A 21765-nucleotide genomic window follows, 5' to 3' on the forward strand; every position below is an offset into this window, starting at 1 on the left:
AAATACAAGCAATCTAAGGCTAACCCGTCACCAAAACTTAAGTATTTCATTCTGATAGGCTGTTTTGGCCCTTCCCTCGGCAATTCTGTATTTATGGTGGGTAGGCAGAATTGGAACACAAATCCTACACTGAAAATTTGGCTTCTGGTTAAAGAATATGATCTTGGATTATTAAATGTGATGAGAAGATCAAGCCATTGTATTATGATTTTGGCTTCTGCCAAACTAAACATTCCTTAAGATGCTGCTATGAAGATAAAATGAGAGCCATTTGACTAAAAGTATGCAAAACTCTTCAAAGGCACTACAAGTAAGTAACTGTCCAAAAGCTGTCAAAAAAAATGAGAAGGTAGGTTGGTCAGTGGCTTCTAAACTCAAACATATGCCACCTAGCAGTGGCGTTCCTCTTGAAAGGTAATTGAGTGGTTCCAAGTCTGCCTTTTTGTAAAAGTTACATCTAGATTAGTTAAGTACATTATGGTATATTCATACAATGGACTAAAATGCAGCACTGAAAATAAATAGCCCATTGTTTCTTATAATCATAATGCTGAACAAGAGACCAGCAATGATCACACAGGTGAATTCACTTTGGGATGGTTCATCAGGTAGGACTCCTAGGGTCTGTGCGCTTTTCAAAGTGCACATTTCAGTAGTGAGTTTAAGTGCATGCATGCATGCTAAGTTCCTTCAGTCATGTCCGACTCTGCGTGACGCTATGAAGTGTAGTCCGCCAGGCTCCTCTGTCCGTAGGAGTCGCCAGGCAAGAATGCTGGAGCGGGTTGCCACGCCCTCCTCCAAGGGATCTTCCCGACCCAGGGACCGAACCTGCATCTCTTGTGTCTCCTGCCTTGGCAGGTGGGCTCTTTACCACTACTGCCACTTGGGAAGTTTCTGGCAACATATATTGGTTGTGGTAGTTTTTCTTAGATTGATATGCTATCTGAAAAATCTGCAGAGGAATCCTAAAAATGCTAAAATGTTGACAAAACAGAAAACGACAAGAATTCAAAGGGCATCAGTATAAACGGAAAAATTGCCACATGCAATGGAGACATTTTAGATATGCTCATAAGAATAATGTATTCATACATATATTCATAAGAATATATTTCCATGTGAAGCCATATTCATCTTGACTATACTCTGTAAATATGTTCATAATGAGAACTGGTGAATTTGGTATATTCAGCAATGAACATATTTTTAAGAAGAATATATACAAGAAGACTATGTTCATGAATATATTCATAGGAGAATTGGTAAATTTGTCAGATTTGATGAATTGACTTTTGGCAAATTGACCCAAAAGCCCTGCCTGGGGATGGATAGACGGATGCTAGGGAGGAGAGTTAACAGCTTATCAACCAGCTGGGACAGGCAAAATCTTAGCTTTCCCAGGAATGTTTCTTAGGGAGAGTTTAGGAGTGAGCTCCTGGGAACAGAATTATCTGAGATTAAATCTACCCAGTGGCTAAACTAGTTCCACAGCACCAAACTGCAGGCCATTGCTCACAATTGCTGCACTGATCCAAGACACACAAATAGTTGAGCACAAGTCTTGGGCTGAACCCCTGTGTCCCTGCCTCAGGCCCCAGAGGCAGTCAGCAGCAGAACAAAAGTAAGGACTCGCCCATCAGCAGGGCAGGAGATGCCTCCAGACCACAACCCTGCAGCGTCACTGCTCAACCCTTGCTTCCTGCTCAGACGTATTATCTGTGATCACACAGCCTGAAGACCCCTTGTTGTGTGTGTGCACATGTGCGTGTTTGTCCAGATTACAGAAAATGTCAGCCTCGAGTTCTGTCATGCCCCACCTGACCCCCCAGAGTCCTCCCGAAGTAGCTCATCAAACTCCAGGAAGGACCATACTCCGGACCTGGCCTCCCAGGGCGTGCGGGCCAGCCTGGTGTCCAGCAGAGGGGGCCCGTGCTCTGCTCTGCCCCGAGCCTGCCCCCCCAGCATCCAGGACACAGGCTGTCTCCAACCTGCTCAGCCTGTTCTCGCCACACAGGGGCCCACAGCCTCTCCTGCTTCTCTCCTTGGGGCCCTCATGGCTGCCCACCCTCCTGACCACCTGCCCTTCCCCCAGGCCCCCTGCCCCTCCCCCAGGCTCCCTGCCCCTCCATCCTCTACCATCCCCAGGCAGTTCCACATGCCCTCTGGGACAGGACAAGAGGGAAGGGCTGGATTCTGAAGAATGACATCTGCATTCCAGTCCCGGCTCCACCAACACCAGCAGTAACACAGCCTCGGGCCACTGACACAGATCCATCTTAGAGGTGAGAGAAGGGCCCCCAAACGGGACCATCCACGGCCCGTGTTTCAGACAGTGCTTGACCTGTGCTTCTTGTCTAATTACAAAGTTTCCACCTGAAATAGGTGGGAGAAGTTCCCCAGGTCAGAAAATCAGATGCCACCTCACCCAAGTTCCCTACTTTCTGAGGAGCTCACACTTCAAATAACGTGTCTGGAGGTCTTCTCTGCACCTCGGACCTCTCCCAAGCAGGGCAACGATGGGTTAGTCCAGACCAAGAAGGGTGCTAGTTGGTCACTATTATCATCATTTTTTCAGCATTTCCGTCCCAGGCTGGGGCAGAGAGCAGCAGGTCTGTGGCCTCAAGAGTCTGCATGCTGAGCCCGGGGAACAGGGTGCGGGGCTGGCATGGGCGCTCATATACACAAGCACCACATCTATGAAAAGCATAGACTTACATCTTGTCCTTGGTTGTGGGGGTGAATGAAGAATAAGGAAGGAGTTTCCCTCTGTGCGTGTCCACTGACTCCCACCCCTCCCCAAGGCTTGCTCCCCAGCCCTGGGCCGTACCTTCCACTTTGGGCTTGGCCTCAGCCAGCCGCTCCTGGAACTTCTTTTTGAAGAAGAGGGCCTGCAGCCGCTGCTGGTAGTGGTCGATCCTGTGGACAGGGTGAGCTGCATGGTGAGGCAGCCCCCCACCCTCCTCGGCCTGCCCACCCCCCCACCCTCCTCGGCCTGCCCACCCCCGCTGCCTCCTGCCATGCCTGCTGCTCTGACCAGCTCATCTCATAGAGGAAGCGGTCTGCCCCCATCCTGGCCAGCTCCAGCCCTGCTCCTCCTCCGCCTGCCTGCCCCTGCCACCTGCTGCCATGCCCGCTGCTCTGACCGGCTCATCTCATAGAGGAAGCCGCCTGCGCGGGCCATCCGCATGGCGAGGCAGCCCCCATCCCGGCCAGCTCCAGCACCCCCACCCCCGCTGCCTCCTGCCACGCCCGCTGCTCTGACCGGCTCATCTCATAGAGGAAGCGGTCCGCGCGGGCCATCCGCTCGATCTCATGCTTGTGCTCCTCCAGGAGGTCAACGTCGCTCTTCTCCGGGATGAACTTGAGGAGCTGTGAAGGGGAGTTGAAAGTCAGGAAACTGGTGAGAGGCTGTCATGGGGGTGCAGCCAACGGAAAACCCCCCACACTGACCAGGCTCAGATGAGGAAGGCCCCCCAACTCTGTCAGAGAGACGCATCCTCGTCTGGGTGGTTCATGTTTCACCTGCTCCAAGGGATTCAGGGCACCCAGCTCCAGACTTCCTTCCTTCTTTTTCACTTTTTAAAAGTGAGCTATAACTTACATACGGTAAACTTACATACAGTGTTCTTAAGTGTACAGCTCAATGAGCTTTTTCTTTTTAAACCAACATGATTGAGGTATGTGAAAGTCTCTTAGTCGTGTCTGACTCTTTGCGACCCATGGACTGTAGCCCACCAGGCTCCTCTGTCCATGGAATTCTCTAGGAAAGGATACTGGAGTGGATAGCCATTCCCTTCTCCAGGGGATCTGCCCAACACAGGGATTGAACCCAGGTCTCCTGCATTGCAGGAAGATTCTTTACCATCTTTTTGTTGCAGGCAGATTATTTACCACCAATTTCAGTTCAGTTCAGTTGCTCAGTCGTGTCTGACTCTTTGCAACCCCATGGACTGTAGCATGCCAGGCCTCCCTGTCCATCACCACCTCCTGGAGTTTACTCAAACTCATGTCCATTGGGTCGGTGATGCCATCCAACCATCTCATCCTCTATCATCCCCTTCTTCTTCCACCTTCAATCTTTCCCAGCATCAGCATCAGCATTTTCAAATGAGTCAGTTCTTCTCATCAGGTGGCCAAAGTACTGGAGTTTCAGTTTCAGCATCAGTCCTTCCAATGAATATTCAGGACTGATTTCCTTTAGAATGGACTGGTTGAATCTCCTTGCAGTCCAAGGGACTCTCAAGAGTCTTCTCCATCAATTTATTGAGGTATAATTTACATAAAATAAAATGCATCCATTTTAAATGTCAGAGAAGGCAATGGCAACCCACTCCAGTACTCTTGCCTACAAAACCCCATGGACGGAGGAGCCTGGTAGGCTGCAGTCCATGGGGTCGCTAAGAGTCAGACACGACTGATTTCACTTTCATTTTTCACTTTCATGCACTGGAGAAGGAAATGGCAACCCACTCCAGTGTTCTTGCCTGGAAAATCCCAGTGACGGGGGAGCCTGGTGGGCTTCCATCTATGGGCTTGCACAGAGTCGGACATGACTAAAGTGACTTAGCATAGCATTTTAAATGTACAACTAAATGAATTTTGATAAAACTATCTTGAGAGTCCCATGGACAGCAAGGAGATCAAATCAGTCAATCTTAAAGCAAATCAACCCTGAATATTCATTGGAAGGACTGATGCTGAAGCTCTAACTCTTCGGCCCCTAATGTGAAGAGTGGATTCATTGGAAAAGACCCTAATGCTGGGAAAGACTGAGGGCAGAAGGAGAAGGGGGCAACAGAGGATGAGATGGTTGGATGGCATCACTGACTCAATGGACATGAGTTTGAACAAACTCCAGGAGATAGTGAAGGGCAAGGAAGACTGGCATGTTGCAGTCCATGGGGTTGCAAAGAGTCGAACATGACTTAGTGACTGAACAACAACAAATCCACTAATTGAACCATCCAGATTAAGATACAGAAGATTTTCATCCCCTGCAAAGTTCCCTTGTGCTACTTTAATAAGAAAGGGACCTCTTCCTCCAGTGTAGCCTCTCAACTGAACTCTATCACCTTAGATCAAATTTAGCTATTTTTTTTGGACATGCCACACAGCGTGTGGGATCTTAGTTCCCTGATCAGGGATTGAACCTGTTTCCCCCTGCAATGGAAGTGCAGAGTCTTAACCACCAGACCACCAGGGAAGTCCCATGTTTGGCTATTCTTGAACTTATTCTTGAACAAATGATGCTGTGTGCTCTTTCTGGGGTCTGGTTTCTTTAACAGAATATCTGAGACTCATTCACATTTAGGTATGAAAGTGAAAGTGGAGAGTGAAAAAGTTGGCTTAAAGCTCAACATTCAGAAAATGAAGATCATGGCATCTGGTCCCATCACTTCATGGGAAATAGATGGGGAAACAGTGGAAACAGTGTCAGACTTTATTTTGGGGAGCTCCAAAATCACTGCAGATGGTGACTGTAGCCATGAAATTAAAAGACGCTTACTCCTTGGAAGGAAAGTTATGACCAACCTAGATAGCATATTCAAAAGCAGACACATTACGCTGCCAACAAAGGTCCATCTAGTCAAGGCTATGGTTTTTCCAATGGTCATGTATGGATGTGAGAGTTGGACTGTGAAGAAGGCTGAGAGCCGAAGAATTGATGCTTTTGAACTGTGGTGTTAGAGAAGATTCTTGAGAGTCCCTTGGACTGCAAGGAGATCCAACCAGTCCATTCTGAAGGAGATCAGCCCTGAGTGTTCTTTGGAAGGACTGATGCTAAAGCTGAAACTCCAGTACTTTGGCCACCTCATGCGAACAGTTGACTCATTGGAAAAGACTCTGATGCTGGGAGGGATTGGGGGCAGGAGGAGAAGGGGACGACCCAGGATGAGATGGCTGGATGGCATCAGTGACTCAATGGACATGAGTCTGAGTGAACTCCGGGAGTTGGTGATGGACAGGGAGGCCTGGCGTGCTCCGATTCCTGGGGTCGCAAAGAGTCGGACACGACTGAGCGACTGAACTGAACTGAATTCATTTTTTATTCATTGATGAAAGTGAAAAGTGAAAGTGTTAGTTGCTCCGTTGTGTTTGCCTCTTTGTTGACCCCATGGACTGTAGCCCACCAGGCTCCTCTGCCCATGGGATTTCCCAGGCAAGAATGCTGGAGTGGGTTGCATTCCCTTCTGCAGGGGATCTTCCTGACCCAGGGATCGAACCCAGGACTCCTGCATTGCCGACAGATTCTTTACCATCTGAGCCTCCAGGAAAGCCCATTCATTGCTGAGCACTATTCTACTGTGGGAATATATCTCAATCTGTTCACTTTCCTATTGATGGACAGTTGGCGTGTTAACAGTTTGAGGGTTTTATAAATAGTTATGAATATTCCTATAGTCAGTATTTGTACCCAGTGGGATTGCTGGAAAATGGAATAGGTGTGTGTACTGCTAAACTGTTTTCCAGAATCGTTTCACCAAATGAGAGTTCCAGTTGCTTCGCATCCTTGCCAACAGCTCGCATTGTTGGCCTCTTCGGTTTTAGCTGTTTAAGCGGGTGGCTGGTTCGCCCTCACTGTGACTTTTTGTGTTTCTCTGTTGGCTAATAGTATTGAACATCTTTTACCGTATTTCTCTGATGAGTGATGGTATTGAGCCATTTGGAGATTCTCTTTTATAAAGTACCTATTTGAATCTTTTGCTCATTTTTAGGTTGTTTGTCATTTTTCTCACTGATTTGTAAAGTCCTCTGTTCTGAATACGAGATCTTTGTGCAAAGGTCTAAAGCTTGGTTTGCCTTTTCACTCTGGTAACAGTGCCTTTTGATTAATAGAGTTCTTAATTTCAATGTCCAACTAATGGTGGCTTTGCTTGGTAGTTTCTGGGTTTCTCTTGAAGGACACAGCAGACTCATGAGGAAGAGATGCGAATCCGTGTCTCCTGTGTCTCCTACATTGCAGGAGGGCTCTTCACCTGCTGAGCCATCACGGAAGCCCTCAACAGCACATGGCTGCGGCCACTGTCTTTGCCCTGAGACTCATGGGGGAATCATTCCTCATGTTTCCTTTCTAGGGGCCTCAAGCCCCTGAAAAGATGTAGTCTGTTCTGGCCTCCTCTCAGAGAGGTTGATCCAGGGAAGTTTCTATGAGCCTCTCCCTTGCTCCTCCAGCCTGACTTCTCCTTGACCTAAGAGTCTCAGCCTCCCTGGGGACTGTCGGGAAGGGATACGGCTGCCTCCTAGTTTCAGGGGCCTCACCTGCTCCAGCATGTCCTTAGCGAGGTCCTCCTGTTCGTCCATCTTCAAGATAGCTTGCCGGATCTCCTCATTGGACAGCTTCAACCTATGGCAAAACCCCACCCTGAGCAGCCTGGCCTGGCCCCTCTGCCCAGGACAGACCCCTGGCCTCCTCCTTCCAAAGCCAGAGCTGGGGCCTTCTCTCTCTCCTTTACCTTTGATAGCACTCCCTGCTCGGTAAAACCTTTGACACTAAACTCACCTGGTTCCCTCTCTAACTTGAGCCTGGGATATTTTAGTCCCTAAACAGAGACGTGAGTACTCTGGTCTCTTGTTTGAGTCTCCATCCTCACTGACAGGGACGTTTGGGAGGAAGAGGGCCATCTTCAGTGTAGACTGAGACAGGGCAAAAAGTTCCGATCCTCCTTCTCATGCCCAAAATACCCGCAGCATCTCCATGGGAGGATGGGAATATGGGCAGACCATTAGGGCAGGCTCCTGCTTCCTTCAAGACAGAACAGCTGCCCCTTGGCTCCCACACAGCCGTTCCAACACTGGGAGAGAGAGACGCAACCCCCTGCACGCACTGCACGTGCGCACACACACACACACACACGCATCCACACAGCCCCTCCGGATGCACACCCATCGGGAGCGGGCAAGCAGAAGTCTCCCTTGCCATCGAGGGGGAGACACTGAGCCCTGGGGCCCTGTGGGAGGAAAACGGGGATGCATGTCCTAGGGCAGCACTAAGAATAGTAAGAGAGGCGGCGCCCTCTGACCCCAGCTCAGGCGGGAGGCCCCCGCACAGAAGCTAGGCTGTTAGCCCAGATACTGCCCTGTTTGTTCTGCAGCCGCGGGAAATGCTTGGGGGCTGACATCATGCTGCTCTGTGGCCTAAGCCAAGCGGGGCCCTCCGTGGGCTTAGAGCGATGCCACTGCCAGACGCCGACCAGGCAGGTCAGGGGCCTCGTGCCTGGGGCAGTTTCCTGTCTGCAGAGTCTGCACCGCTGCTCCGCGGGGGCTCCCGGGAGAGGATGCTTGGATCAGGGGCGCCCTGCCATTCCCAGGGGATAGCTGGAGATGGGGGGAGCCCAGAGGTCACCACCACCCCATCTGTCTGCCAGTCGCTCTCTCCCCAGGCACTCAGCTCCCTCCTCTTCTTCTCTAGCCCCAGCCCAGGCCTCCACTCTCTGGGGGCACATCCTTCCCACCCACAACCTTCCCTGGGGCAGGGCCACAGAGGCAGGGCGGGCACCTACTTGGAGAGAAGGATGATGCAGTTCTGTGCCCTCCGGCCGTCAATAACAGACAGCTCTTTGACCTTGCGTGAGGCCAGGTGGATGTCCTCAGTGGAACCCAGCTCTTTCTGCAACCGACAAGCCAAGTGGCAAGGGTGAGGTGTGTGTTTCCCCCAGTCTTCTTCCTGCCCACCCCCAACCCCAGCCCATGAGCCACCCCAGTGCCAACCAGGGAATGCTCCTGGTGTGAGCGGAAGAAAGAAAAGGAAAGAACAAGACTAGGGAGAAAGGAGGGTGGTTAATAGCTGACTAATTTGAGGCTCTGGGACTTTAACCTGGGCTAGAAGGGGTTGGGGGCAATGAGAAGCCCCCTATTCAGACATTGCCTTCTCTGGGCAGGCTAGAGGGGGAGTTACTGATCCCTATAGCTGTGGGCAGTGGGATGTGACCCATGCCAGATCCCAGACAATCAACCCCCACTCCCCTCACCCTGCCCAGAGAGCCTCCTCCCGCCGATCTTATGGTGAGAAGGTGGCTCCAAGTCCCTAGAGGGCCATGGTTCCTGGACCCCTGAGGACTTTGGGTGCTTCCCAAGGTGCCCAGGGTGGAGAGCATCCACTAATTCAGAGGGGAGGAAACTGAGGCACAATTCCTTGCAAAGTTCTCTCCTCTGGGGTTCCAGCAGGCAACTCCCAAGAAATCAAAGACCGTCCTCTTGCCTCCTCTTGGCCCCTGATGAGGTACACAGGAGGCTGGCTCCTCCTCTGGGAGGTCCTTCCGTGCACATGCTCCAGGGGCTGCCACTCACGCCACTGCCTTTGTGGACTGTGCCCCTGGAACTGTGCAGTGCCCAACCTGTGCAGTCTTATAGGACGGCCTTGCCTTGGGCCTTGTGGGTAAGAGAACAGACCTAGAAGCTTCCTCCTCGCTTCTGCAGATGTTCACCTCCCTTGTGGTGGGGGTCTGTTTGCATTAGCTCCTTTCCCTACATTTCCACTTTTTCTTTGGGGACCCAACCTGATGCCACCCTGTTAGGATGAGTAATAAGGCAGAAGGTAGAATTGACAAGCCCCCTCTTTTGAGCCCAGTATAGGGCAGCAGAGCCCAGGACAGTGGTTAAGAGTTATAGTGTCCAGAGCCCCAAGAGTGACTCACCTGCTGGGAAGGATTAGTTATCAGCTCCTAGGCAGGTAGCAGCCACAGCCAATAGAGAATCAAACATGCACAACGTTAGCCAAGAGGTTTGGGGACCCAAGAGTAGTAGGAAAGGAACGGCAACCCCTTAGCATCTACTCTGTCTGCCCCACCCCAAGGGAGACCCCCCGCCCATGGCTGGAGATGGAGACTGCAGGTAGCACCAAACAGGAGCTGCTTCCAGCAGACATGCACTCACAAAGAAGCCAGACCAAGCGGAGGACAGGCAGCCTCATCTGTGTGCCCTGCGCCCAGGGAGACCACCACTTCCTGGTCGGACAGGCCCCCAAGCTGCCCACCCCAGGCTTTGACTGCACTTCCCTCTCCTACATAGAGCATCCCGGTGCCCCTGCATGACTTCATTCTTCCAAAACAGGGGAGGGGAGACAACCACAACTGAACTTGAGCTCAAAGCACGTGCATGTCGCATTCATTGAGACAGAGGAAAGCAGACATCCCTGAACTTTGTCCCTTGCCCTCTGCCCCTTGTCTGTCCTTTGATTTCCAAGGAAGCAGAGGGGGGCAGAGCTCACACCTGGTTCTCCCTTCCTGACCCAGGTGGGGTTGAAGTCACCAGCTCAGGACTGGCAGAGGGCACAGGACCGGTCCCTGTCCCATGCGCCCAGGACCCCAAGACAGAAAGAGGAGGCCAAAGAGGCAATGCAGCCTCTGGGATCTCTCCAGCTCTGCAGCTGTGAATTCAATCCCCCAGAGCCCGGGCAACCTGCAGAGTGACAGTCCTCTGCGTGAGCCCAGCTCTGAAATGGGGTGATAGACTGAGAGCGCTCAGAGGAGAAAGAGCAGGGCGCTGTCCATCTTAACTCTTCCTCATCCCCAAACTGGGGATGGGTTGGGGGCAGGCCCTGTTTGTCCTAAACCCCAGAGTCCCACCTTCCCTCCTGGACCTGGTCCTACCCCCGGATCTTGGAGACTGGGCAGGCAAGGCTGGAACCCTGGCCTGGAGAAAGACTCTCAAAATACAGGGAGGCCAGGCCTGATCCTCCACCACCCCCCGCACATCCTCTGCATCCCTCCCTGGTGCCCGCTCAGGAGCACTGATCACAGGAGCAGCAAATGCCCCAAAGAGCCTCTTCCGGCCCCAGTCAGGCCGCAGTGGCTGCTCGGGCCATGCCAGGCACACATGTCCATGGGGCTGAAAGCGCTTCCTGGATTAGGGGTACAGAATCAGACACCCTGAGCACCTACATTTAAGCTAAGCAAACAACTGTTGGGTTTTTCTAGAACCCTAAGGCATGGCCAGAGCCCCACCCCCACCGCAGCCCTTTGGCTATTGGCTAGTCCCCACTCCCTGCCCTGGAGCTGTCACCGTGCCCTCAGTCCTGTCTGCCCTCAAGAGGGGTCACCCACAGCTCCAGGCTTGGCAGAAAGCAGTGAGGAGATCGGCCGAGACACTCAGACCCAGGAGGGCTCAGAGCCTTCTCGCAGGCACTGGAGGACGTCCTCGGGGTTGGAAACCCAGACGGAAGAAGACAGCACAGCCCAGAGAATAAACAAACCCTGGGGGAGGGCCAGAGCAAAAGCAGAGGCCCCGAGGCCTCTTCCCACACTGGACCTCCAAGGAAGGCCCCGGCTCTGCTGTGCAGAGTCCTGGGCCCTCGTACTCATGGGAGGGGGAAATCAAAGAATCGGCATTTGTGGTCATCCCGGCAGTTACCGCCTCGGGTTGGCCCTGCATCCTGCTATCCACCCCACTCCCTGTCCTGCCTCGGGAAGAGCAGGCTTGCTGGTCCACCTCTGCACAGCATCCTCAGAGCAAAGCCCAGGGCCTCTCCTGGCCTGCCCCGCCCAGCTTCAACCCCTCAGTGTGACCTGGAGCAGCGCCATCATCCTTGACACAAGATCCTCTGCTCCACTCGTGGGAGTGTCAGGATATGAGAGCAGAGTGGAAAAAGCGGTTGAAAAGTGATCGTGCCTTGTAGGTATAATTCCTAGGTCCTGCGCCAGAAAAAGAACTAGGTCCGCAGTGGCCTGGCCCTGCTCCTCTGCCTCCAGCGCTCCAAGACCAAGGAGAGAAATGGACAACATATTACACCATCCCGTGATGGGCAAATACAAACTAATACAGTGGGATTCTTCCCCTGTGCACAGCACCCCTCCCCCCCAGTTCATGTCCCAGAAAGAACATGGTACCTGATAAAGAATAAAATCAATCAGTGTATGTGGGAGGGAGGAAGAGAGGCAAGGAGGGGCTCAGGGTCGCGTTCAAGGGGTGGTGTCAAGTCACGACTGGAGACCAAGACTCAAGACACCAGAGTGGGCAGGGTCTTACCTGATGCCTCTGATAAGCTGAAAACATTTTTTCAAAGTCCTCGAGGTCTAGAATCCGAAACACCTGCATGTCATCAATCTCATTCCATATGGTGCCAGGGACACGTTCCTAAGATTCATGGGGAGGGAGGAGGCCGTGGTTGACTCGGCTCCTTCGTGATGGAGATACTGGTGCCCCCCGACCCTACCTGTCCTCCAGGTACACAGACGCAGGCAGCCAGGCTCCCAGGCCTTCAGAAGGGGGGTGATTCCTCCCCGCGCCCCCCTTCAACACTCCACTCCAGGGGAGCGACGAGAGACCACTCCTCCTCTTCACCTGGGGCCATATGTCAGTGCACCCCAGAAATCAACAGTAGCGCTGGAGTGACGGGTGGGCAAGCATGGAGGGCTTTGAAACCCCTTCCAGAAAAAAACCAAGCCAGTGTTCTCAGAGGACGTCCCCCCGCAAGGTCGGGTGGCTGTGGTGATGGCAGGAAGAGTGCCCCACATACTCGGGGGTCCTCAAGTCCCCAGGGCTGCCTGCATGTCCTGTGTCTGAGACGGTCGTCTTCTCTCCCGGGGGTCTTCTCCCACTTGCCCAGATTCCCAGAAAGTGGACAAACAGCAGAGGCCAGGCCATCCTGGCCCTGCTAGTGACTGTTCCGGCCAGCAAGACTCTGCCATGAGTTCCTGATGGTCAGAGGCCATCTCATCCCTTGAGACTGGAATGGGCCCAGGGTTATATTCCAAGGTCTCTCAGCTGAGGCAATGTCCACTTCTGGGTAGGATCCTTGCACTGAACTCCACTCCAGGGTTCTGGACAAGATCTGGTACCCATGCCGGGAATGCCCTAGTAGTCTTGCAACATCCCAATAATGGCTTAGAAGCTGAGACAAGAGGCCCCCACCCAGGACCCCTCGCCTCTCCCTGAGCTTTGCTGCCCTTTAAAACAGAACCTCCCCCACCTCTCTGCCTGCGGGGGCAGCCAGGAACCTTGCTAATGCCACTGCCACCCCCTCTCTCCATCACCCCTCAGCAAGGCTCAGAGAGAGAAACATACCTTTCACTCACTTTTATTTTCTTAAACTCTGCAAAGGGGAGGCAAGGCCAGAGTGGGAGGGGGGAAGTGGGGACATTCCTGCGGCCTTCCTAAGGCCAGGGACCCTCTCGTGGAATGCCGGGCTGGGAAGCTGGGAACAGCAAGGGATGCAGGCAACTGGCCAAAGCCAACACAGACACATTCTTTTCATGGCAGAAACAACCACTCTGTGTGTGTGTGTGTGTGTGTGTGTGTGTGTGTGTGTGTGCGGGCACGTGTGGGGTAGGGGACCGGGGAGAGGAGCCAGGCTCTCTGATGGGGTACATGGGAGGCAGATAGGAGATGGGAAGGAGAACTGGACCGGGAAAGGCAGGGAGGGTGGGTCAACATGGGGAAACATTTCCATGAGTCAAGAGGCTGAGGACCCAGCTCCCCTCACTGCTTCCCAAACACTCTGCCTGCCCCATGGTCACCAGGAGAACCTAGGACCCTCTGTAAAGGCGGAGTTGAGGTCTGGGGCCAGAGACTCATACATTTCTTCCTAACATCTTCCACATCCTAAACGCCACCACCCCACCCCAATGTGTCCCTGTCACACAATCATTCTCAAATTTGATCTTCACACTGCTCCGGCCAAGACTTCACCACTTCCAGTCCAGATCCCTGAAACTTCTGCCCCTCTAGGGACACCCTTTACAGGCCAGGGAATCTTGCTCAAGAAAGTATGTTTCCCTTGAGCATCTGGGGTCACACAGCCTCTAAGTGGGGCAGCTGGCAAAGAGGGGGTTTCTCTTCTCTTCCTCCGCCCCATGAAAGGAAACTGAGTCTCACTCACGTTTGCCTGATGGAGCTGGAGTGAGGGTTAAGTGAGAGAGCACACGTACGGCACGTGTGGTAGTCGCACTCATGGCAACTCGCCTGCTATTCTTATTTTAAAGGCTTTCTATGTGTCAGTCGCTTTGCATGTATTAAGTCAATCCTCACAACAACCTTTTGATCTGGTTATCATCATCACCCCCATGTTACAGGTTGGGAAACCAACACCCACATGATGAGATGACCTGAATTTAGCCATGCAATTAAAAGCTTGGGGCTGGGATGACAAATATGACTCAAAGCCCCCCATTCCCCACACCCTACAAGAGCTCCTCAACACGTGTTCCATCAAACCTGGACTTCCCAGTCTAGGAATGAGACTCTGGCCACTTCTGGGTCCCTGAGGAATTGATATAGACTTTATTATTGCTAGATCCCAGAGAAAATCCTAAGCACAAAGTTCTTTAAGATGAAAATATTTAAAAAAATATTAGATGCCTTATCTGTCTTCCTTAATTGTGGAGATGCCTAATCAATCCTTCATTACATGATCAAAACGGTAAATTGCAAGCATGGGAGGCAAAAGCAAAATTCTTTTTTTAATAGCAACTTAAAAATACTACTTCTGGTCATGAAAAATGAACATTTCTACACAGCCTACAGCCTTTGGTTCTGCAGAACCATTTGCCTGCTCATATGCAGCTGTCTTTCTGGCTGGTCTCAAGACCACAGGGAAGCAACTACAGGGCACAACTGTGCGATGCAGTTGTCACCAACTTTAACGATATTGCTTCAAAGTGCTGCTAGCAGGTGGCTCTACATCAGAGCTCCAGGAAGTGATGGATGGGCTATATTCATACTTTGTCTTTCTTTCCACTTAGATGACAAAACCAGAGGTAAAAGGAATCAGAGATCATCTCGCAGATGAGCAAACAGGTACAAGATGAATGATTTCTGCAGACCATACAGTTAGTTTGAGCCAAACCTGATTTGGTTAGAAGTTAGAACCATTCCTTCAACCCATCCCCAGGACCTCAAGGTAGTTCCTTGGACACATTTCCTAATTTGCCAGATCCAAAGCTCTTTCAGGGCAATATTATGTCTCATCCTTCGTTATTATCCATCACAGCCCCCTCCCCACCATAACCGAAAACTTTACATAAAGCACAGCTCAGACTGATGGGCTAGCTGGTCTACCAGCAGGAGATGGCACCTAGCAAACAGCTGAGCATCTACTGAGCAAACTGTGTCTCCTCCTACGTAAGTCTCCATCTGAACTAATTTAAGCTCAGAGTTGTAGAGTAGTGATTTCCCCAAGAGTTAGTCCCTGGTCTATACGACAAGGTCAGAGGGCATCCATTGGCCCCAGTTTCAAACTGTTTTTGCAGTGTGAATGGGCCAGACTAACTGAGGCCAGTTCCCTTGTCTTGCTGAAGTGAAAGTTCAGTCATGTCCAACTCTTTGCGACCCCATGGACTGTAGCCCACCAGGCTCCTCTATCCATGGAATTCTCCAGGCAAGAATACTAGAGTGGGTACCCACTCCCCTCTCTGGGGTTTCTTCCTGACCCAGAGATCAAACCTGGGTCTCCTGCATTGCAGGCAGATTCTTTACCATCTGAGCCACCAGGGAAACCTACCATATCTATTAGGTTGGCAAAAAATGTTTGTTTGGGTTTTTCCATGTTGATATGGAAAAACCCAAACAAACTCTTTGGCTAACTCAACATTTACCTCAAGGATGAAACCACTGCTCCTTGCAAGAGGACATAGCACAGAACCAGAGCAGGGCTTGCACCAGGCTGGGACTGGCCTTCAATTACTAGAGGTCCAATGTGACCCAGGACATCTCTACACTCATGAGAATCCAACAGAGGAATCAAGTCCCACATGTCAGCCTGGGATGAGAGGTTCTTAGTGGATAATATTCATGAGGACCTCTCACTGCTGATTAGTCTAGAGAAGTAGCCAGTGCAGGTACCCTCCCCTACGAGGATGTCAAAGTGGCTGTACCTTGACATCAAACACTTCCTTGTCCTTTTCCTGTTACCCTGTCATAGCCTCATCATTTCAGTCCTTTGTACACACTGGTCTTGATCATCTCTAGACCTTGGCCGAAGATCTTCACCTATATGTTCCACCCTTTTCCTTAAATCAACCCTATCCTTAACATTCTAGCCAAGCCCTTGTCTAGAAAGCATCCTTGACTGGCCCTGCATCACTCCATGAACCCTCAGCACACTCATACTCCACGTGTAGGTGGCTCTGCCAATGTGAGCATCACCACATGCCAAACCATCTCCTCCCTGTGCTCTTCCCAACAGCCAGCCTGTCGTCTGCAGCCCCCTGTTCCGCATCCACTGTGTCTACCCTTACCCCGACCAAAGAAAGCATTCGCCACGGAGATCTGCAAACAGCAGGCTGCCGATCTATGGGCTGACTGCCCCGACCTGTAGAAGGGACCCACAGACAGACCTCTTGTTACTCACCTCATTCAGCTTGACCCAGTTGAAGGACTTCAGTGGGTGTGAAGGCTGGGGGACACACTTCTTCCTGAGTGGGACATCACTGCTGGGGAAGGGGTCTGGGGGGAGGGGCATCCCCATGCTGAAGCAAGGTGGGGCACCGGGGGGAGTCAGAGGCCCCCCGGGGGGCAGAGGAGGGGGTGGCGGTGGGGGGCAGCAGGCGAACGGAAGAGGGGGCGGGGGTGGAGGCAGGTCATTGGTTGTCATCGAGGAAGACAAGGTAAGTGGGCCCCCAGGGGGAGGTGGGGAAGATACAGGTCCTGTCTGTGGGGAAAACAGAGACATCAGGAAGACAAATCCATCAACGGGGATGCCTTTTAGTCCCCAGTCACCATGCCTTCCCTTACTCTTATTCTCCCTCTAGGCTAGACCCCAAAGTCTGTTCTCACTGCCCACACAAGCTGAGCCCTGTTTTCTCACCCTGCATCCTGAACACCTAAACATCCTGAACACCCAGGTGCACCCACAAGTCAAACATAGACAGCGGACAAAGTCAGTCATTGCCGGCAACAGCAAGACTGCTAATAAGGATCGGTCTGCACAAGGACATCCAGCTGCAAGCGGGGAGGGGAACCAACACCCAGCCGGCCCTCTGCTTTCCAAGGCGTGCTTCCTGCTCCCCCGGAGGAAGGAACATGGTTTCCGTCTAACACAGAGGTGCCGACCTTGCAGACAAGGGTGCCCTCTATCCTGGTCTGAGATCCCCTCTCTCCTCCTTCATCCTAGGGTCCTTGGTCCCTCCCTACACCCACTTTTCCCTGCCTGACCTGAAGGTCCCAGCTCAGCTCTGCAAAAGGAGAGGAGAGGCCACGCACCGAGATTTCACTGAGTTGGGCCACCAGCTCTGCCACTTGTCCCCGAGCCTGGCGCAGCTCCTGAGACTCACGCGCCAGCTTGTCCTTCATCTTGTTCAGCGTCCGCATCATCTCTTCCTTCTCCAGCGTCTTGGTCTCGCATTCCCGCTCTTTCCTCTCCAGCCTGCTCACCAGCTCTGCGTGTTCTAGGATGGAAGTGCGACAGGAGGGGAAACGGGAAGAAAGGACGTAATGTGTGTGCCTTCTTCTCCTAAGGGTGAAGGACTTCCCTGGTGGTCCCGTGGTTGAGCCTCCACCCTTCCACTGCAGGGGTCATGGGTTCAATCCCTGGTCTGAGAACTAAGATCCTACATGCCCCGTGATGCGGCCAAAAAAAAATTTTTTTAGAAAGAAAAAGGATGGCACATTTAAAACTTAAAAAAAAAAAAAAAAAAGAAGAAGTAGGCTAGGGGATGATCCTGGAGTGGGCAGGGGCAGGGGAGGGTGGGGAGCAGGTGGTGGGTTTAGGCAGAGCCCCTCACCTTTCCGGAACTTCTCTGCCTGGTCTCGCCACTGTTTCACTTCATTCTCGTTGATGAGCCTGGGGTCGGGGTGAGGGGGTTGAGAGAAGGAGCTGTTGACTGTTGGCTCATAGCTTCCCAGAGGGCAGGGTACCTTCCAGTCCCCCACAATGGTGCCCTGATCTCCAATCTGTGCAGCTAGGAGGCTAGGGTTCTGACTCTTCAGATGTCTCTCCAGGTCCCACCCCTGACAAGGTCTCTTCACCTGTCTCTCTGTGGGCTGAGAAAGTGAAAGCACCCTTAGAGTCCAACCCCTCTGTGATAAAGAAGATGAAGCTAACTCGTGGTCAAGCTAGGATGATGTCCCAGGTTTCGCCTAGTTGTACAATGATTTGTACCCCTTTGTAATAATAGGTCCTTGCATCTGAGAGAAGTCAAAATATCAGCTGGACTTCCAGTCTGTTACAGCAAGAGAAATCACTCACCCCAGCAACTCAGAGTGAGTGGGCAGAGGGTGTCTAAGTCATACGCCCTATTCATGTCAGACTCTCATTATGTGGGGTTTAAATGAGGGCTGTACCCAGACACATCACCATATGAGAGGTGAAGTTCCAAGGTGAGATCCCAATCATCATTTCTTTTGTGAATCTGGAAGCATGGAGGGGACAGATCCATGACTCTTGGCCTCCTCAACCAGATCAAGGATACAAAGAGGGGACAGGGACTTCCTCGGGGGTCCAGTGGTTAAGGAAATGGGAAGAGAGGATGTGAATGCACGTGTGTCCTTCTCCAGAGGACGAAGGACTTCCCTGGTGGTCTGGTGGCTGAGGCTCCATGCTTTCAGCGCAGGGGGCCGGGGTTCCATCCCTGGTCAGGGAACTAGATCCCACATGCCGCAGCTAAGTCCCAGTGCAGTCAAATAAACACACAAATATAAAAAAAAACTAAAGAGGGGGTAAGGTATGAAGGAGGAAATAATTTATGAAGAGATTTCTCTGGAGCAAGCTATGGCCATCCTCCCTTGCTGGGGAGGTTTGGGGAGGGTGGGTACAGGGAGGTTCTCCTTCACTGCCCCCTAGTGGAAGTGACTTCCTTGCACCCATCCAGAGAGTCTGACCCACGTCCCCTGCTTTTGGGAGGGAGGCATGGTGGACTGAGGCAAGGCAGGTCCAGAGGGTGGGCTGGCGCCCACGGCACTCCAAGAATTTGTTAGTATGAGAGACTGCATGAGGGTTGCTCATGAGTCAGAGAGCATCACGGAGGAACTAGGCTGAAGCTGTTGTAAGTCTCATTCAAAAAATGCACCTGGGAGAAGAGCAGACACTTCAACAACGTAAGTCTACGTGTACTGTCGTTGTTCAGTTGCTAAGTCACGTCCGACTCTTTGTGACCCCATGGACTGCAGCACGCCAGGCTTCCCTGTCCTTCACCATCTCCCAGAGTTTGCTCAAACTCATGTCCATTGAGTCAGTGCATTGTACTGCCAGTGAGCCAGGGTCTGACAGAAGGGATGGTACCAGGCAGGCTTGGAGGGAAAAAAGAAAAACAGGCCTCGCCAGTGACCAGGGTTTTGTAGTGAGAGGCACCCAGCAAGGAACATCTGAAGACCCCAGGGATATACGTCATTTCTTTATCCATGTGCTAAACCCAGAGAGCAGGAAACCTCTTCACTAAGTTACCTCATCAAGCAGGGCCTTTCCCCATTTTTCTTTCCTGCCCTCATGCTCCCCGTGGTGGGGGTTCAGAAAATGGTTAGCTAGAGGAAAGGAGGGGATAGAAGGGGCTGGAAGAGAAAGAGAACAGAGAAAGAAGCCAATCATCACACTCACACTCACATGCACACACACGCACACACACAGGCACACACACGCACGCACATACAGACATACACGCACACAGACACGCACACGCACAGACACACGCAGACGCACATGCACACAGACACACACACATGCTCACACATGCACACACAGACACACATGCACATGCACACACACACGCACAGACACACTCACACAGACACACACATGCACACACGCACACACGCTCACTCTTCCCACTGCAGCTTCCCGCTCCAACCCAGGAAGGAAAGAGATTTAACGCTGAATCAAATCTAGAATGCTGATTCACATCTAAGACTAGCCCTTCTACTTGCAGATTTGAGACCATATTGGTGGCTGAAAGTGAGCCTAGGACTCTTATTATCCAAGAAGCAGCAAAAAGTTCACTGCACCTGAGGAGTTGTCATCCTCAGCAGAGGAGAAGCTTCCCCACTAAACAGTGTAAAGAATGAGCAAAAGATAAAAAAATAAAGCTGTTTTCACTATTTATAATAGCCAAGATATGGAGCAACCTAAATGTCCATTGACAGAGGAATAGATAAAGAAGACATGGTATATATAGAAAATGGAATATTACTCAGCCATAAAAAGAATGAAACAATGCCATTTATAGTAACATGGACAGACCTAGGGATTATCATACTAAGTGAAGTAAGTCAGGCAGAGAAAGACAAATACCATGTGATATCACTTATATGTGAAATATAAAAAATGATACAAATGAGCTTATAAACAGAAACAGCCTCACAGTCATAGAAAACAAACTAAAGGATGACAAAGGGGAAAGATGAAGGGAATAAATTAGGTCTTTTGGATTAACAAATACATACTACTATATATAAAATAGGCAGTCAACAAAGATTTACTGTATAGCACAGAGAACTTCACTCAATATTCTGTAACAACCTATATGGGAAACGAATTTAAAAAAGAATAGATAGATACACGTTTAAGCTAAGCTAAGTCGCTTCAGTTGTGTCTGACTCTGTGTGACCCCATAGACGGCAGCCCACCAGGCTCCCCCGTCCCTGGGATTCTCCAGGCAAGAACACTGGAGTGGGTTGCCATTTCCTTCTCCAATGCATGAAAGTGAGATGTGAAAGTGAAGTCGCTCAGCCGTGTCCGACTCTTAGCGACCCCATGGACTGCAGCCCACCAGGCTCCTCCGTCCATGGGGTTTTCCAGGCAAGAGTACTGGAGTGGGTGCCATCGCCTTCTCTCCAGATACATGTTTACGTATAACTAAATCACTTTGCTGCACCCCTGAAACTAACACAACAGTGTAAATCAACCATACTCCAATATAAAATAAAAATTAAATTAAAAGGTTTCCTAATAAAGCTGGCTTCTGATTACTAGCTGTATTCTTCCAGCCTACCAGTTAGGATTTTGACTATAACACCTGGCTATTTGTGCAAATGAAAACAGTAGCGTGAATAGTTCAAAAATCATTTTCTACTTGGCCTTGCAATGCAGCACAATGAATCATTGAGAGAAAATGTATCTCCTTAAGGGCAACCAACTCAGACTGACACTGAAAGCAAAAATCTAAAATTAAAACTAAGTGTGTTGACATGAGGCCTGGGTATTAACTGATGCAACTGTAAACGCACTTCTTGGTGTTTTTTTACACCCAGGGTGGGTCAAAGACGATAAGCCAGAGACCTTAGGCTCTGACATCCTTTTCTGATGATTCAATTGTCATGCTCCATTTTCAGTGGTCGGCAGACCATCTCTAAAAGGCCGGAGTAACCATTTCAGGTTTCATATGTGAGGTCTCTGCTGCAGTATCTTGTGCGTGATTTTAACACCTCTTTTAAAATCTAAAACTATTCTTAGCTCGTGGACCACACAAAACAAACTGGAGGATGGGGGCCAGCCCACAGCCACAGGTTGCTGACTCTTCCTCCATGTTACATTACCATCTCCCTCCGTCCACTCCATGCAGTGGATCATGGGGAGCGGTAAGCACCCTCTATAAACCTCTACTATCCAGTATGGTGGTCACCAGCCACATGTCTCATGGCTACTTGAGTTTAATGAAAACGAAATAAAACGTAAAAGTCAGTTTCTCAGTCACACCAACTGTGGGTCAAGCGCCCAGGAGCCACGTTTAGACAGCGTGCACAGAAACCATTTCTGCTATCTCAGGCAGTTCTGTCGGATGCTTCGGCCCAGGGCCGATCTGGAGCCCTGTCTGCGTTTGTGAGAGGGAGCTGAGATTTTGCTGGTGAGACGCCAAGTAGGAGAGAGATGGGGAAGGAAGACGAAGACAGGTGAGGGATGGC

General features: G+C 51.2%; 1 protein-coding gene across 1 annotated transcript in view; it reads right to left on the bottom strand.

The window, feature by feature from the left end:
* Positions 1-21765, bottom strand: part of DAAM2 (dishevelled associated activator of morphogenesis 2) — a 130900-nt gene that overhangs the window by 8171 nt on the left and 100964 nt on the right. Inside the window, exons 12-19 of the mRNA XM_052648457.1 lie at positions 17658-17716; positions 17137-17321; positions 16286-16585; positions 11965-12072; positions 8502-8608; positions 7261-7345; positions 3263-3369; positions 2828-2916 (exon numbers count right to left, since the gene is read on the bottom strand). Of these exons, the coding sequence (XP_052504417.1) occupies positions 2828-2916; positions 3263-3369; positions 7261-7345; positions 8502-8608; positions 11965-12072; positions 16286-16585; positions 17137-17321; positions 17658-17716 (1040 nt within the window). The remainder of the gene's footprint in view (positions 1-2827; positions 2917-3262; positions 3370-7260; positions 7346-8501; positions 8609-11964; positions 12073-16285; positions 16586-17136; positions 17322-17657; positions 17717-21765) is intronic.

The sequence above is a fragment of the Budorcas taxicolor genome, chromosome 11, assembly GCF_023091745.1.
Source record: "Budorcas taxicolor isolate Tak-1 chromosome 11, Takin1.1, whole genome shotgun sequence".
In the NCBI taxonomy this organism is placed as follows: Eukaryota; Metazoa; Chordata; class Mammalia; order Artiodactyla; family Bovidae; genus Budorcas; species Budorcas taxicolor.